Raw genomic sequence first — 15283 nt, 5'->3', positions numbered from 1 at the left:
ACAGCCCTCGCAGGACACATGTTTCCCTATGCGTGGCACAGCATACCCATCAAAGCGCCCAGTGGATCAAACCGCTGCGGAGGAGGATATTGTCCTTTTTAGACCTGAAATAGAAGGTTGTCCAAAACATAACACAAGCATTGGCGAGCGTGTAGGATCACCAATACCAGCGATGTTGGACACAGCTGACAATGCAAGATGCAGATGAATCTTGACGACTTCGAGTCAGCCGGCACTGTTATCCAAAGTCAAAGGCTGAAGCTCTGTAGTAAAGCAGAGGAGCTCGTCGGAAAATCAATATCATTGTATGAGTGTGGAGTTCTGCTAGGAGTCATTCCTTCAAACCCACGCCTTCGGTATCAGCTCGCGAGTGCACTTGAGATATTTCGCTTTCAATTGGCTACCGAGATGTCATCCAGAGATGGGAGTTCATCAAGCACAGCATCAACAACCTGAACCACATCAGCATCTCTGTTTTTGGAAATGTTTGTTATGAAATGTATGTGCAGCAGATGACGTTAGTACTTGCAAGATCAATGATCCGGCCCACCAAGCGTATGAAACTTTGGTTTCGATGTGTTAAATGCATATAGCCGTTGAATATAATTGCTGGGTGGACTGGATAGGCGGCGGAGTATCTCACACTGTATATCCCCATTCCTAGGGCGTAGAGTCATTCCAAGTTTATTTAGCAAGCCGACTTTCTGGAGACTCGAAAGAATATCGAGGTTAAGGCTAGGTGACGACCAGGACAGCAAATTTCGATCCATGTATCTTAGCTTTGATCGAGAACGGTTACTTTGGTTTCGTTTCCATTAGCTCGCTTACAGCCCACTGTGCAACTGTAATCATTGGCTTTCAAGTCAGGGCTACAGCTCAGCTTACTGCGCAGAATATCCCTGTCTGACTGTTAAGAGAATGGGCATTACCCAGTAACCACTACAGATTTTGCACTACCCAATAAGCACTATGGCGTAAGCACCATGCAGTAAGCACTATGTAACAAACACCGTCCACTCCGGACCCAACAAGCACTATGTACACAGTAAGCAAACTGCGTGGAGAAAATGAGATCCAGTGTTGCACTGTAAAGACGGAGATGGTACAACCCTATACACCTGCTAATTACTCTACTCATCCTGTCAAGTGCACTATTCACTTTACTAGTCATGCATAAGGAGATACCCTAGGAGCAAGTCCCTAGGTTGCTCTGTGGTAACTACCCCTTAAACTAGCAGTAACCGAGTGCTCGCTAAGATGATTGCAGTAGATAATGTAAGAGGTGCTTCAAATTCGGCTAACGAAGTCATCTTAGTATTTGAGGTATAATAATGTCGAGGCTTCGACCTCATAACACACAGGAATCTATCATTTTCAAGGTGTAAAGGTGATTAAGATCCATCTACTCATTTACTCTTGGATCATCAAGTTTATTGTTATTCACTATTTCTCTATCACATTCCCACTTTTTCTTTGTTATTCCCCTTAACTGGCTCTATCCATATCATCTTATCATGTTGTTTCTGTTTCTTTTGATATACCTTCTTGGCTTGGGCCAGGTGCAAGCCAAGGCTGTCTTTGCCCATTTCATGGTATGGTGATCATGAGGTTATTTCCATTCTACTGCCACCTCTAACTGCCGGATCAGGTGGGCAACACGGCTTCTTTTGGTGTTGCTGACTGGATTAGAAATATGAATCTGGCCATGGAAGCTCATATTGACGCTTTTGCACTCAATATCGCAGCAGGATGGGTGGACAACGATGCGCAGATTGCTAATGCTTTTACTGCAGCCAACTCTTTGGGCTTCAAGTTGTTTTTCTCCTTTGACTACGCAGGAAACGGACCGTGGGCTGAGTCCAATGTTTATAACCTTATTCGAACATATGGGTCGAACGCCGCCTACTATCATTATAATGGTGCCCCTTTTGTGTCAACTTTTGAAGGCACAGATAACGCAAATGACTGGATCACCATCAAAGCAGAGACAGGTTGCTTCTTCATGCCAGACTGGTCCTCCCGAGGCGCTGAAGTGGCGCTCAAGCTTGGAGGGGGTGTTGCAGACGGACTTTTCAGTGAGTACTGGTAGACAGTAGAAGGCCCTGAGGTGTCGTGCCATTGCAGGCCCAATCAAACTAACTCAATCCGCTACTATCTCCTAGGCTGGGCGGCATGGGCGTGGGGGTCTTGGAATATGACCACCTACGTGGACGCATCGTATAACCAGACCCTGAACGGCAAGCCCTACATGATGCCGGTCTCCCCATGGTTTTTCACAAACCTGCCAGGATATAAAAAGAACTGGTTGTGGCGCAGCGATGATCTATGGTATGATCGCTGGCAGCAGGTCTGGTATTTCCAGCCGGAGTTCGTGGAGATCATTTCGTGGAACGACTTTGGAGAATCTCACTATATCGGGCCACTAGATGATACTCAATACAGTGCCTTCAAGATTGGGAACGCACCATATAACTATGTCGAAAACATGCCACATGATGGCTGGCGCCAACTCCTTCCCTATGTGATTGACACCTATAGAAACGGGCATGCAACGTTTGATACAGAAGTTCTTGTGACCTGGTATCGCCCGACATTGGCAAGTGCATGTGGTGATGGCGGAACGACAGCAAACACTGCAAGCCAACTCCAGATCGAATACCGACCAGTGGATATTGTGGACGATCGTATATTCATTTCTGCCTTGCTCAGTGAACCGGCCTACCTGACGATCAACTATGGCGTAGGTGAATACGGTGTCGACTGGGATTACACTCCAGAAGGTGGAGTGGGTATCTACCACGCAAGTATGGCCTTGAATGGACAAACCGGGTCCGCCACGATCCAGCTTCTGCGGGACTCTGGTGTTTTCATTTCGTATAACCCGTCGCAGGGTATCTCTACGACCTGTACAAACGACATTACCAATTGGAACGTCTGGGTAGGCTCTGCGACGTACACACTGACCAGCACCATTCCCCCTCCCCTCTCACTGAGCAAACAAGTCTGCGTACAAGGCTGGGGTGTAGGTAACTTTGAGGGGCTCTGTGAGTTTACTTGTCGATATGGATATGTATGCTATGACTCTGTCTCCCTTTATCACTGCTCAATTTCGTGCTGACTTCTGCAACGTATTAAGTGTCCGGTTGGGGCATGTGTCTGTACGAATATGGGACGGCAGTTGACACTACCCAAAGCGACAGGAGTGGTGGGCTATCCAGCAAATGGTGACGCTAACTATGCGGGCCTCTGCAGCTTCGCCTGCAATTATGGCTACTGTCCCTCCAGTGCCTGCAGCACCACCAAAGTCCCCCCTTATATCCCCACAACATCGCCATTCAATCCGCCCGCCTGTACTGGGGGTCATGGTGATGGTGGTTTTGCAGGCCTTTGCAGCTTTGCTTGCAACTATGGATACTGCCCTATTCATATTTGTACTTGCACCTCCACCGGGGCCTTAGTAGAGTCACCGCCCACTACTGATGTGGTTGGCTCTTCGATTATCGGCCCAGACAATGGATTATGCGCATGGGCGTGCAGCCACGGATACTGCCCCTCAGGTGCTTGCTCTAGTGGATCGACAGGATCCTCGGGTAGTCTGGTGCCCACCGGGTGGTATGGCTTTTACTCCCACCATACCTGCGAAATGCTGATATCGGACAGGGTTTCGTTTGGGGATTCTTTTAGTGCCGGACCTGGAGCGGGACATTATCTCGACAGCATTACCAGCGGTTGCCTCAGATCCAATAACTCATATCCCATGCAGCTCAATAAAAAGTTGCAGGGACTTGTGCCGAACAGTCAGTGTCAGCGTTTCTGGTCCGGAGATCCCGTCTAACAATGGACCTCTTCTAGATTACGATTTTCAGTTCCTAGCATGTTCAGGGTCTCTAACTAATGATAAGAAAATGGCACACCAGCTCGAGTCATGGAACAATGTTACATCCAATTTTGCGACGATTACTATTGGTGGCAATGATGCTGGATTCTCCAAGGTTCTCATTCAGTGCATCCTCCGTAAGTTATCTCACACTGGGGTTAGTCGAGTCTACTGTATCTCTGACCTGGAGCTCAGAACCGCCCTTCTACGGAAAGGGGGGCCACTGGTGGAGCGGCGAGACGTTTGATTGCGATGGGGAAATCTCCAACGCGCAGGCTGTCATTGCCGACAAAGATTTCACAGGTCATCTATCCAGCCTTTATCAACAGATCCTAGATATTCCGCCTGCTGATCATCAATTCGCCCTCTATGTGGCTGGCTACAGTCAGTTCTTTGATACAACCAACAAGGCTGATTGTGGGACACTTGGTCTCCTTTGGTACAAACCTCCGCTCACCCTCGACTTGCGGCAGAAGATCAACTCCCTCACCCTGCAAGTCAACGAGAAGATTCAACAAGCCATTGCAAATGTGACACTTCGCTCTCACCGGAGTATCACGTATGTGGATTGGGATCCGCGGATGGATGGACACCGCTTTTGTACTCCTGGCTACAGTGACGAACCCATCACGAATAAATATGAAGCCGCTCACGAGTACTTCTTTCCGTCATACGATACCGAAGACAATTATGAGGGCGAAGAGGACCAGTGGCCCCCGTCCAGTAGCACAACATATCCAGTGGACAGTCAGACGTATTCCTTCTCTATCGATCCCAAGACATGTGCAAACAATCTAGACAACCCAGGTGACATCTTCGACCCCGATGAACTTTCCAACATCTGGTGCACGTGGGCCATTGAATCAGCCACGAACGCATCCTTTGCGGCCGCAATCGAGGCCTACATGACTCCCCAGAGTGCCAGTTCCGCGAATGGAAATATCACGGTGGCCTGGACTGGTGATGAAATGGTGGTGACCTTCTCGGGCTCCGCTTCTCTTGGTTCAACAGCACAAATCTTTCATCCTAAGAGCCTGGGACACGCCTTCATGGCCGAAGGCTTTCTGGCCGCGATCAAGAGCAACCACTAGGCTGGTGGAGGAGTAAAGATCATGGATCGAGATTGGGTGAAGAGTCAGCCCTTCATTCTTCCTTCTGGTCCATCAATTTTCCATATAAGTGACTATATCATTGGGCTTTGCTTAGATGGAGAAATTTTCGTAAGAAATTGCTATCCAAGATGCTGCTTGATGGGTGCAGATGTCAGGTGGCATTCATAAAAATAAACCACCATGGTACCACCCACCATCCCGATCTGCCGGTAAGCAATAATAAGCACGAGTGATGCAGTTAAAATAATCATTTGATGACATGGGGTAAGCATGGCTCAAAGTCCGTCCAATTAAATGATATGTCACCTGAGAGATGTCGTTCGTGTATAAGCTTCGTATGATACACAGAAGGGGAGAGGCGGGGTTGGTCTAGTAACCAGTTAGCGCGGCGCCTTAACAGGACGGTTATTTGCATTTAAGGAAGTCTCCCCGCCTGCGAAGGTGCAGGCTGCAGCTTCACTCTTCCACCTTCCACTTTCAATGTGCGTCCGTCTATCATGGCACCAACTTGGAGATTCCAGCCCACTCCTACATTTATACTCGTCACCTCACTTTTATTCTTCCTGGTCCTGGGCACCCATTTCCGTCTATGGTCTAAAAATGAGGCCAACCACGGTGAGCCCAATCCCCCAGCGTCGACAGAGGTGGCGGGAATCGGGATAGACTTGACGGGATTCTATGGGTATTCATTCCTTCCCTTTGTAGTGAGTGTAAATGAAAGATTCTAACTGAGTATGACGCCTTCCAGGACAGCCGCTGTAAGCTTTCCCAACGGGACGGTGGTTAATATCGGAAGGGTAGAAGGGTCATCCCACTACGAGGAGACTATCCGTCGATTATCATTGCACTCATCCACGCACCTCCAGTCTGTCTATCTCTGCTCCGGGTGACATAGTACCATACCGACTAATCAGACTGACCTAGCCCCCCATATGTCAAACCGCCTGAGCAGTTTCAGGACCTTCCTCGCCGAAAACTTCGCTCCTTTCGCAAATGGCTTGGACTCCCCGCGTCAGGGGACGTCGGGGCCCTGGCCGCTATGATTCGAGAGCTTAAAGTCCAAGTGGAAGACGCCCTCTCCGTACCCCTCGCAACACTACCCATCGTCATCTCTACCCCTCATCTTATTGCGCTCTACGAGGAAGACATCCACGACGCATTTGAGTACCTCAACCTCCCATTCCCCGAAGACATCCACCACAGGCGCTCCTGGGCATGGGTGCGGGACACTGGAGCAGCATTAGCGGGCTATGGCCATTTTCTCTGCTCTGATTATCGAGACTATGAAGCGTGTGACTCAGAGATTGATGCCATGCCCCTGGCTAGCGTCATCTCCATCCTATATACAACGAGTGCAGTTAAGGTGCTTCGGACCACAGTCAAGTCCGCTCACATCGTGATTGGGTTCTGGGATGATGAGGACCAGTGGACGTTGGGTTATGCATCGCGAGAGGAGGAGGCCTATTGGGATCGGCTGGCCTTGAGACTGATGGATTGGAAACGAAAGTATCCCGGCTCCGGAATGCCTGATCGGGTTGTGCTCTTTGGTGAGAGTGCCACCGATAGGACATTCAGATCAGTTGTAGAGAAGGTCTTTATCCAGGAATTTGGTAGTGTTCCACAGGTCCTGGGTGGGGCTGACGAGTATGTCGCGGCCCGGGGGGCTGCGGAGTTTGCCAGACTTTCAGTCTTTGGCATACATCGGTGATGGTTCCAGTGGGCCAGCTGCATAGTACATATATTCTACCTATTGTCTTAACTGGGAACTTTTCAGATTCTGATGATTCACTGATCAAGTAGTTGCAACTGGCTTGTTTAATTCCTTAGTGGCCAGTACATGTGTATATCAATGTAGAAAGGTAAATTCTAGCAAAAAAGAGAAATAAGCAGATTTCCATTATGAAAAGAAATCTTACTAGCTATTAGGGCTATAATGATAATCGTCATTTCCCCATAGTCATCTCTGTCATCCATGTCTCTTGTTCCATCACCAGAGTGCATCATAAGTACGGCATCTGCAGTTTGCAAATACATCAGACCTCCCTTCCCCAGCCCCCGCTGAGGTCCAGAAGTGCTCCTTCTACGTACTAAAGGAGTATCTGGTTTGTAGCGGTATGTTTCTGTTGACAGGCAACATGGGTGATGTACTGCATATCAGTGGAGATTGATGAAAGTCTTATTCTGATTGCATAAAGATATGATAATGGAATCTGAGAGTAGTTAGTTCAATGGGTTGAAACACGAAATTAATTTACACTTTCCAGTTCTATAATGAGAGCATGCAGACACTGGTACTTTAATAGTAGACAAACATATTACTCAGGTAATGTCAAACTACCATGGATACCAGTCCTTGTATGAAATGTTTATGAAATCCTTACAGTATCAGTGATGTGCCTTTCTACATGATTTGGGGGGTGTGGGATCTACCTATCAGGGTAGATAAGTCTGTTAACTAGGTAAGTATTGGTAACCAATGGCAATAAGTACAGGTAATATATAGTAGATCACTGAAATAAGAGCAGGGTACATAGCCAAGGAGGCTGGAATTGGAGACAATTTTTAGAACGGCGATATCCATCCATATTCTGCACCAGAAATCACGTCATATTCAACCATGGAACATCACTCTGCTCGCTTCCCAATTTCTTGAATCAAAGCTCCGATCAATAGGATGGTAAAGATATACATAAGAAGGATCAATGACCGGAATCACCAAGGCCTGACAGAAGTATCAACGAACTTTTGTCTATATCATGCATTCATTTTTCGCGACAGCAATCTGCAGATGCCAAGTAGCGTGCAAAGCACCATCAGCGAGCAGAGTGATGTTCCATGGTTGAATATGACGAATCATAAATCCTGCTTGCAGGCAGAAAAGCAGCTGTCAAAGGTCAAGGTGGGACCACAGTAAGCCTGTTCATCGAATGCATTGGTAGAACCCAGTTTCAACCATCCATCCCAGCTCCCACCCTCGTCCATACGAAGACACTGCGTAGCACACGTGTTGCTATGCTCATGGCTGTTATGAAGATAATCCTTGATGGCCCTGATGACAATGACATTATCATACTGCCCAGAAGTACCACAGTTGGGCCTGGACGGGTAATATGTCCACTTCAGACCCTCAAAGGTCCCGTGCATGGTATGGCAATCGCCCTTGTTCCATCCCCCAATCGAAAGGGCCATATTTCGGGCAAATTTGCGGACAAACTTGGTAACTGTTTTGTAGTTCCCAGCAGCTACAGTTGTGGTGTCCCAAATAGTTGCTTGAACTATGTTTCCAGCTTTCAGTTCCCCATTGGTGCTAGAGGACGAGCTGGATGCCAGCGATAAAGTCGCGATGCAAGTGACTGCGACAAGCACATTCTTAGTCAATAACATAGTTTAGACTTGAATAATACGATGTACAAAGGCAGAGAAAATGGCTGATTTACAGCAGTATAAAGAAACTTATAGAAGTTCAACTCCTTTGATTTTTTAATTCCTTGGCCTTATATATCACTTATTTGGCTCGGGGAATTTCCGGTCCCTTTGTACCCACATTCGTGGTTTTCCCAGGTTAGCCATATCCACTAGGACATTGCAGGTGGGCCATTGGTTTCGCCCTTTGAGGCTATGTATCTTATCACAATACCCCATATACAACATTAGACCAGCATAACATCCGCTTTGGTAGTCAAATAAGACGGCATAATATATTCAGCTATGGGTCATTGGCACCAGTTAACTTTCGCCTATTTACTTAACTAAATGCGAAAGCATCACTCCTATGAGCTCTTAAAAACTGGTTTCTCTTGTGATTGGGTCTGCGGCCTGGGCGGGGGCAATAGTGGGCTGTGCTAGACCAAGCGGGTGCCTAGGGCTGAAATAGACAGCATTGGATGACCATGGATATTGGCCAAGGCTAATCTCTTAGCTGGCTTACAGTAAACTATAAGATCACGAGTACTATTCACACAAGCCAGGTTTTCGCAACAGCTAGTAGAAGGGGAATACAGCCATACGAGGTGTGTGGGAGAATAGGTTGACCGTCAATCGGATCGTTGGCTGGTGAAAAGCCTCGTGAGCTTCGGATTCGGCTATTTTATCCCGTTTGTAGCGCCATATGCAGCCACGGCTGACTCCGCCCCCAGCCTCGCATTAGGTAGGCAATTATAAGTCGTGTGGCCCCTCTGATTAGCATCGTCTTCCACCACAGATATGTAGCGATTTCATGGCATATTGTAATTTTTACCTTCTTGTGCTGCTACTGCAGTCGCTCCCCGTGTCGGCACAATATGTCGTCTCCTCCACCGCCGCCTGGTCCTCCCAGATCATTGCCTTCTGGGGGGCGATCATCATAGCAGCGCATGTCGGCAAGGTCGCCAGTGCGGGAACGGCTCTATTCTCCAGTGTCCGTATGGCCCTTCGCATCCGGTCCATGACCAACGCGCTGGCCCGCGGCAATTGGTTTCTACACGCGGGTTGGGTCACCAACAAAGTCCGGACGGATGTTGCTGTGGTGTGCTGGCGCACCCCCGAGGATTTGCAGGGTTTAGTCCGCCGGGTGGCTATGCAGATAGAGAGCTTCGCCGCCGGCGGTGACTGGCAGGTTCTCGTGGTGGGCTGCCAGCTGAAAGAGCAACCCTCCCGTGAGAGCACGGTACATTGGATCAAATGTCCTCGGAGTGAGAGCCTCTGCGGCGCAAAGGTCAAAGAAACAAACGAGAATCTGTTTCCGCTGCAGGAAGCAGACCTTGCTTTTGCGCTGGACATGCTGGAGCAGTCGCCGCCAGCGACGACAGAGGAAGTCGTGCGAGAGTTGGAGGCGAGGATGGATGTGCGCGCGTCGCGGTGTACATATATTAAGGAGCAGCAACAAGAACTGCAGGTTACGGAGGCAACACTCTCGTGGGGTTGGATATTCACCTCCGTAGACCATAACCTCACGCCATTCTTGAAGCTGAGGAAGTGGACGAGTCCCTACGGCAGTGAGCGTGGGGCGCGAATGGCCTGCGCTACGCGAATGTATCTCCTTGTACATCTACTTGTTGCCTGTGCTGTTGGACTCATGGCTGCCGCGACGGGCCGTGGTCTTGCAGTCTGGTTCATGACGGTGCGGCCCACCCTTGCGACAATGGGAGGCAAGAATGTCAATGGGAACGATATCTTGCAATCGTTGCTGTGCATGGACGAGGCTGTTTTTCAGTACGAGACGGCAGATGGATCGCCTTTGTTGGCGGGCGACGTTCTAGCTTCTTCCCTCCCGTGGTGGGCTACTACATTAGCCTTTGCCATGCCTGCTCTGGAAATGGCCCTTATCATCGCAGGATGGCTGTACGGCGGGCTGAATGCGAAGAGACTGGCTCCCTCGGGGGTTGTTGGTCACGGAATGCTCTGGCTGTCTGTCATCGTGGGACTTTCGCTGTGTATCCGTGCCCTCTTCACGCTGCGCAATCAGGGGAAAGGCCGTCTAGTAGGGATTTGGCATAAGCACGAGTTTGCGCAGTACACAATTGGCGCTGAGTCGCTGGAGATCTCCGCTTCCGATCTCGCCCGTATGGCAGGTGAGCCATCTCCGATCGGTTTGCTAGTCCGTCTCATTCGCGAGAACAACCCGGATAATATTCCCGTCATTGAAAGTTTCCTCCGCTTACCTATTTTGGCGGTGCTGGTGGAGTACCTTCTGGCCACGCGAGTCCTGCAATACCAATACCAGGGCGATGAGATTGTGGCGAGAGGAAGCAGAGCTATCTCCCCAAAGTCCGAGTCCCCCTGGCGTCAATCCTACTGCTGTGTGGCTGTGACTATGGCTTGCGCATGTTTGTCCGCTGTTTACGCATACTACCCACTGCCAAAATGGGTGAAGCTGGTCACGGAGATGCTTCTTGCATTGAGTGCAGTCTGGTTCAACTCAATTGATCTGGTGGGTAGTTTCATGCATGAGAAGGAAACTTCTGTCTGCTTTATGGTAGCAACTCTGGTTGTGTCGTCCGTTTGGTATGTGGGATTGGATAATGTAGGTTGACGAGTGGTTAGGGTTAGTCTCCTCGTATTTCAGATCTGTGGTATCAAAATACATTCGTTTTTCCATGGCATCGTTCCAGGCATTTTCTAGACATATTTATTGTGACGACAACGACTAAATTTTGATACATCGACAACACCTTGGCCAGTGAATGGAGGGCAAGCCTTTCCAACTTAGGGATCAGAAGAGAGAAGATTGGTCGTGGTGAACTTTTTTGAGTGAGCGTCCTCTTGACGGAAACTGTAGCTAAATGTAGTCCAGTTACTGATTCAGAGACAGATCCAAGATAATCTTTCCTCTAGCGTGTCCCTCATCCAGTCGCTTAAAGGCGTCCTCGAACTGCTCCAGCGGCCAAACACTGTCCACGACACCCCGACACTTGCCCTCCTCCACCAGCTTCGTGACCTTCTCCAGGTCTGCTCGATTCGCCGACACAATGAAGAAGAAATTCCGGGCATTCTTCCCCTTGCACTGCTCAGGCTGCACCTGGTCTGGAGGCTGGCAGATGCTGATCAGAATCCCACCCTCCCTGACACACCACCACGCATCTTCCAACGACTTCTTGCCAACACAATCAACCACTAGATCAACCTGGTTCTCCGGCGTCTGCCCCCACTCTTTCAGGTCCGTCTCCCGGTAGTTGATCACCTCGTTTGCTCCGAATGACTTCACAGACTCGACATTCCGCGGCCCACACGTCCCAATCACCGTTGCACCCGCAAGCCGCGCCAACTGCACCACCCAGATCCCCACACCGCCAGACGCAGCCGTAACAAGCACCCTCTTCCCCTGCCATGCGTCATCGCCCAGCTCTCCAATCCCAGACTGCACAAATAGCGCCTGTAGCGCCGTCTGCGCACTCAGCGGGATGGCGGTGCTCTGCACCCAGCTTAGGTTCTGCGGGCGGCGCGCGAGATCTGCGCCAGATATAACGGCGTAATCGCGTGCGCAGCCGGGACGCAGATAGTTTGACCGTGCGTAGACTTCTGTACCCGGCTGGAAGTCGGAGGATGGCGGTGCGGTTACTACTGTTCCCGCGACGTCGTAGCAGGGGATCTGCTCGCGTCCTTGGAGGTCAGGGAAAAACTTGGCCCAGTTGAGTTCGTTGGCGCACGGGCTAACGCAGTGCACGCGGATGAGATGCTCGTCTGTTCCTTCTGTGGCTGTTGGGACAGGGTGGTCGGGGGTGAGGACCAAACGGGGTTCCTCAATGGAGGGCTGGAGGAGGGCGCGCATTGTTTTGGGGAGGGCCATCTTGATACTAGTTGTGTTTTTTGATGCTATTTTTCGAGGTGCTGCTGTGAATCGTTTATGGTGGTCTGGCGAGAGGACTACGAGGACACTTATATAACCTCTGTGAGCCTGTTATCAGCTGTCTCTATAACCGGATTGCCGATCAAATACGAGCTGAGATAATACCAAGCCTGCCAAGCAGTCAATGACTCACGAACAATTAAATTCATACAGAAGGGAGAGCGTAAATGGAGTGACGTTGAGATCTCGTGTAGGCCCAGCCGGGTATTTGGGTGGTTCCTTGGATTCCCGGATACCCGATCTCCCGCAATAGGATAATGGCCTGTCAGCACTTCGGACGAAACGTATTTACTACGTCCGACACCGAACTTTTGCACAGATAATTCTGGTTCAGTCTAGATCCAAGTCAATACTGGGCTCCAATAGCGCGCTTTTTTTTTTACATGTCCTATGGTTTGTTTTGGGTCTCGTACTTGGGGCTACAACTATCTGATCACTAATCAGGGCGAACAAAAAGGTATAGCTTGCAACGCTGTTTGGATGTGAATAAGCCCTTCGCTAACCACTTTTGAGCAGTTTCATATACAGCACTCAGCCACCCCCAGATCATGAGACAGGGCATCGCGAATAGTCGCCTCATGATAGTCAATGTCAAACAAATCGCAAAAGTCCAAAGACTCAACAGCTATGTCCGGTGCAAAGACAGACGCAGGAATGTCGGTCATTACTTCAGGCACACCTGTTATGGCATGCTGTGGTCCTTGCGACGCGGACGGAGAGGGCAGTGGCCGGTCCAGTGATAATATCTCCCGCGCAATCACGCTGATTTCCTGGTACGTCCGTTTGCCAAGTGCCCAGTGTTCACCCATGGCCTTGAGAGTCCCCATGGTCACTCTGATCCGCTCTCGATTGAGTCGCAAGTCCTGTCCCTTCAAGACATAGCGGCAGGCGGAGAGGTGGGTGACGGCCACAACGGCAATCATGCAGATAATGAACGGAGTGTGACTGACCATGTTCGTTGGGAGGGTCAGCAGGGATTCGAACTGCTCGATTGAGTGCAGAACTCTCCTGGTGTGTAAATCACTTTCAGGGGAGTTACTTTGGAGGAGACTCTCTGGTGGTGCCTGCGGGCAACACTTTGACACACCCTCGATGGCGCTATACGCTAGTGTTGACAGTTGCCGGTGGAGGTCGACAATCCATCTACACATGATTAGTAAGACTCTCAAGGAAATGAAGATGGACCCACGTATGAATAATGGCATGTGCCTTGAACAGAATCTCATCCAGGGAGCCGTTGGGTCTAAAGACAGTCCTCTTTGAAGCTGGCAAAAGTGACGTCCATGAGACGTGGATCGCATCAACGTTAGCACAGACAGTGGTGATGTTCTTCATGTCAAGGTCTTTTCTTGCGGCAAGTGCCAAGTCCAAACTTCGAGTCAAGCCTACCATCTCAGCCAACGAAGAGAACTCGCGTTCATCACCAGCAAACTCTCGCATATCGTACTCTTCCAGAGTTCGCGGGTTTGGAATATCCTATGATCTCAGTCACAATAACGTACTCGAAGGAGGACCGCCTACCCCAGACTCAAACTCGTCCTCCTCGCAGGGCAAATGAACATCCATATGGATCCCATTCGTCCGGAAGGGATAACTGTGCGTACTTCCAGCGATATGCGCGTCGGTAATATAGATTTGCCACCAAGTCCGTCGCCAGCTTTCCTCGAGGATCGGATCGTTCCTCCCGTGCTCGGTGGCAAAGTCACTCCAATTCATTCCAAGGCCAAGCGCCATCCGAATAGCTTCCTCAAGCAGGTCTAGGCCTTTTCTCGTTTCGTCACACCAATAGACTGCAATGGAGTAGAGGAGCACGGCCTGGACTGCGAACGGTGAGACTACATGGTTGGTACTCCGAACGACAGCCAATTCCGCCTCAACATGATCTTTCAACTGCGATGACGGGATTAATGCGTTATGCAGAGAGCCAATGTACTTCATCACCGCATAAAGTGGCTGTATTGCCTGGCGGTCGCTGACGGCATAACGCTGGATTGCAAATCGAGGTACTGCGCATGGATGCGCACTATGAAAGTAACGATAATACAATGAGAGGAGCTGGTCGTCCACAGGGTCGCTCGGATCAGCTGATTTGGTAGTCAAAGTGACGCCTGAATTCATTTCCCTGGTCACTGTTTGTGATAGGATTGGCAGTATCGATGTAAACGATCCGTAATCTAATTTCGTCCCGTTCATTGGCGAAGTCAGTGTGCTCAAGACCCGGCGACGACCTCCCCGTCGCGACTTGACATACACACATTCTTTGTCCTCTTCGAGGCACCGAGTGCACCGTGGTAGAGCCGCGTCGCATCGTACATGTTTGGCGCGACAGCCCGTGCAAGCGCGGGATGAGCGATGTTTGGATGTACCCAGGTCTGGCATCTAGATAGATAAGGGGCAACAACAGATTTGATGCAGAACTGGATATATTTGGTTTATAGAAGGTTTTATGCTGGAGATGGAAAAAGTCACGAATATCAAGCAGTGTGTCAGCGCCGGAGTACCCCGCTAAAATACTCTATTTTAAGACCGATAACCTTGATTTTATGGCCGGGTGTGATTGGTTCATGACGCAGTAAGCAGACCATATTCCGTTCTGGGCAACTCAATAATCACGTTGTTTATGCACTCTTATCAAAATGGAATCTCAAACCAGGTGTTTACTTTTGCTCTCCTCAATGTCTGTTTGCAGACTGTGCAATATTGAAATTCTAGAATTCTCCTTCTGGGCAGAGGAGATCTACTCTCCGGCAGTTCAGATTTATGCTGATCTCCTGACCAATATATATATACAACCATCCCAAAACCTCGGCTTGTGCATATTTCCCTCCAATACCAAGCAGATAATTGGTAACTTGCGGCGGGATAACAGTCAATTAGTAGTCCCCCCCCCCCCTTTTTTTTTTTTTTTTTTTTTTTTTGGATCTCAATATATTCAAATTGCTGCAAAATCTTCTATATCCATGTGCATGT

General features: G+C 49.5%; 5 protein-coding genes across 5 annotated transcripts; 3 read left to right on the top strand and 2 right to left on the bottom strand.

The window, feature by feature from the left end:
• Nucleotides 1-1514: 1514 nt before the first annotated feature.
• Nucleotides 1515-4968, top strand: ALT_6053 (mutanase Pc12g07500; the record flags this gene model as incomplete). Its single annotated transcript, XM_089600017.1, has 7 exons — nt 1515-1592; nt 1649-2075; nt 2163-3070; nt 3137-3612; nt 3661-3797; nt 3853-4014; nt 4073-4968. The coding sequence occupies 7 exons, from the start codon at nt 1515-1517 to the stop codon at nt 4966-4968; spliced, it is 3084 nt and encodes a 1027-aa protein (XP_089455479.1).
• Nucleotides 4969-5486: 518 nt separating this feature from the next.
• On the top strand, nt 5487-6697 carry ALT_6052 (uncharacterized protein; the record flags this gene model as incomplete). The annotated part of the gene is made up of 3 exons (XM_089600016.1): nt 5487-5671; nt 5738-5854; nt 5914-6697. 3 exons carry the CDS (start codon nt 5487-5489, stop codon nt 6695-6697), a joined length of 1086 nt encoding a protein of 361 aa, XP_089455478.1.
• Nucleotides 6698-9205: 2508 nt separating this feature from the next.
• On the top strand, nt 9206-10999 carry ALT_6051 (uncharacterized protein; the record flags this gene model as incomplete). Its single annotated transcript, XM_033555699.2, has 1 exon — nt 9206-10999. One exon carries the CDS (start codon nt 9206-9208, stop codon nt 10997-10999), a length of 1794 nt encoding a protein of 597 aa, XP_033411590.2.
• Nucleotides 11000-11260: 261 nt separating this feature from the next.
• On the bottom strand, nt 11261-12253 carry ALT_6050 (NADP-dependent oxidoreductase; the record flags this gene model as incomplete). The annotated part of the gene is made up of 1 exon (XM_033555700.2): nt 11261-12253. The coding sequence occupies one exon, from the start codon at nt 12251-12253 to the stop codon at nt 11261-11263; it is 993 nt and encodes a 330-aa protein (XP_033411591.2).
• Nucleotides 12254-12831: 578 nt separating this feature from the next.
• Nucleotides 12832-14628, bottom strand: ALT_6049 (putative C6 transcription factor; the record flags this gene model as incomplete). The annotated part of the gene is made up of 4 exons (XM_033555701.2): nt 12832-13456; nt 13503-13789; nt 13835-14397; nt 14565-14628. The coding sequence occupies 4 exons, from the start codon at nt 14626-14628 to the stop codon at nt 12832-12834; spliced, it is 1539 nt and encodes a 512-aa protein (XP_033411592.2).
• Nucleotides 14629-15283: the final 655 nt, after the last annotated feature.

This window comes from Aspergillus lentulus (genome assembly GCF_001445615.1).
Source record: "Aspergillus lentulus DNA, contig: Alt12, strain: IFM 54703, whole genome shotgun sequence".
NCBI lineage: Eukaryota > Fungi > Ascomycota > Eurotiomycetes > Eurotiales > Aspergillaceae > Aspergillus > Aspergillus lentulus.
This window is presented reverse-complemented; position numbering and strand designations above follow the sequence as displayed.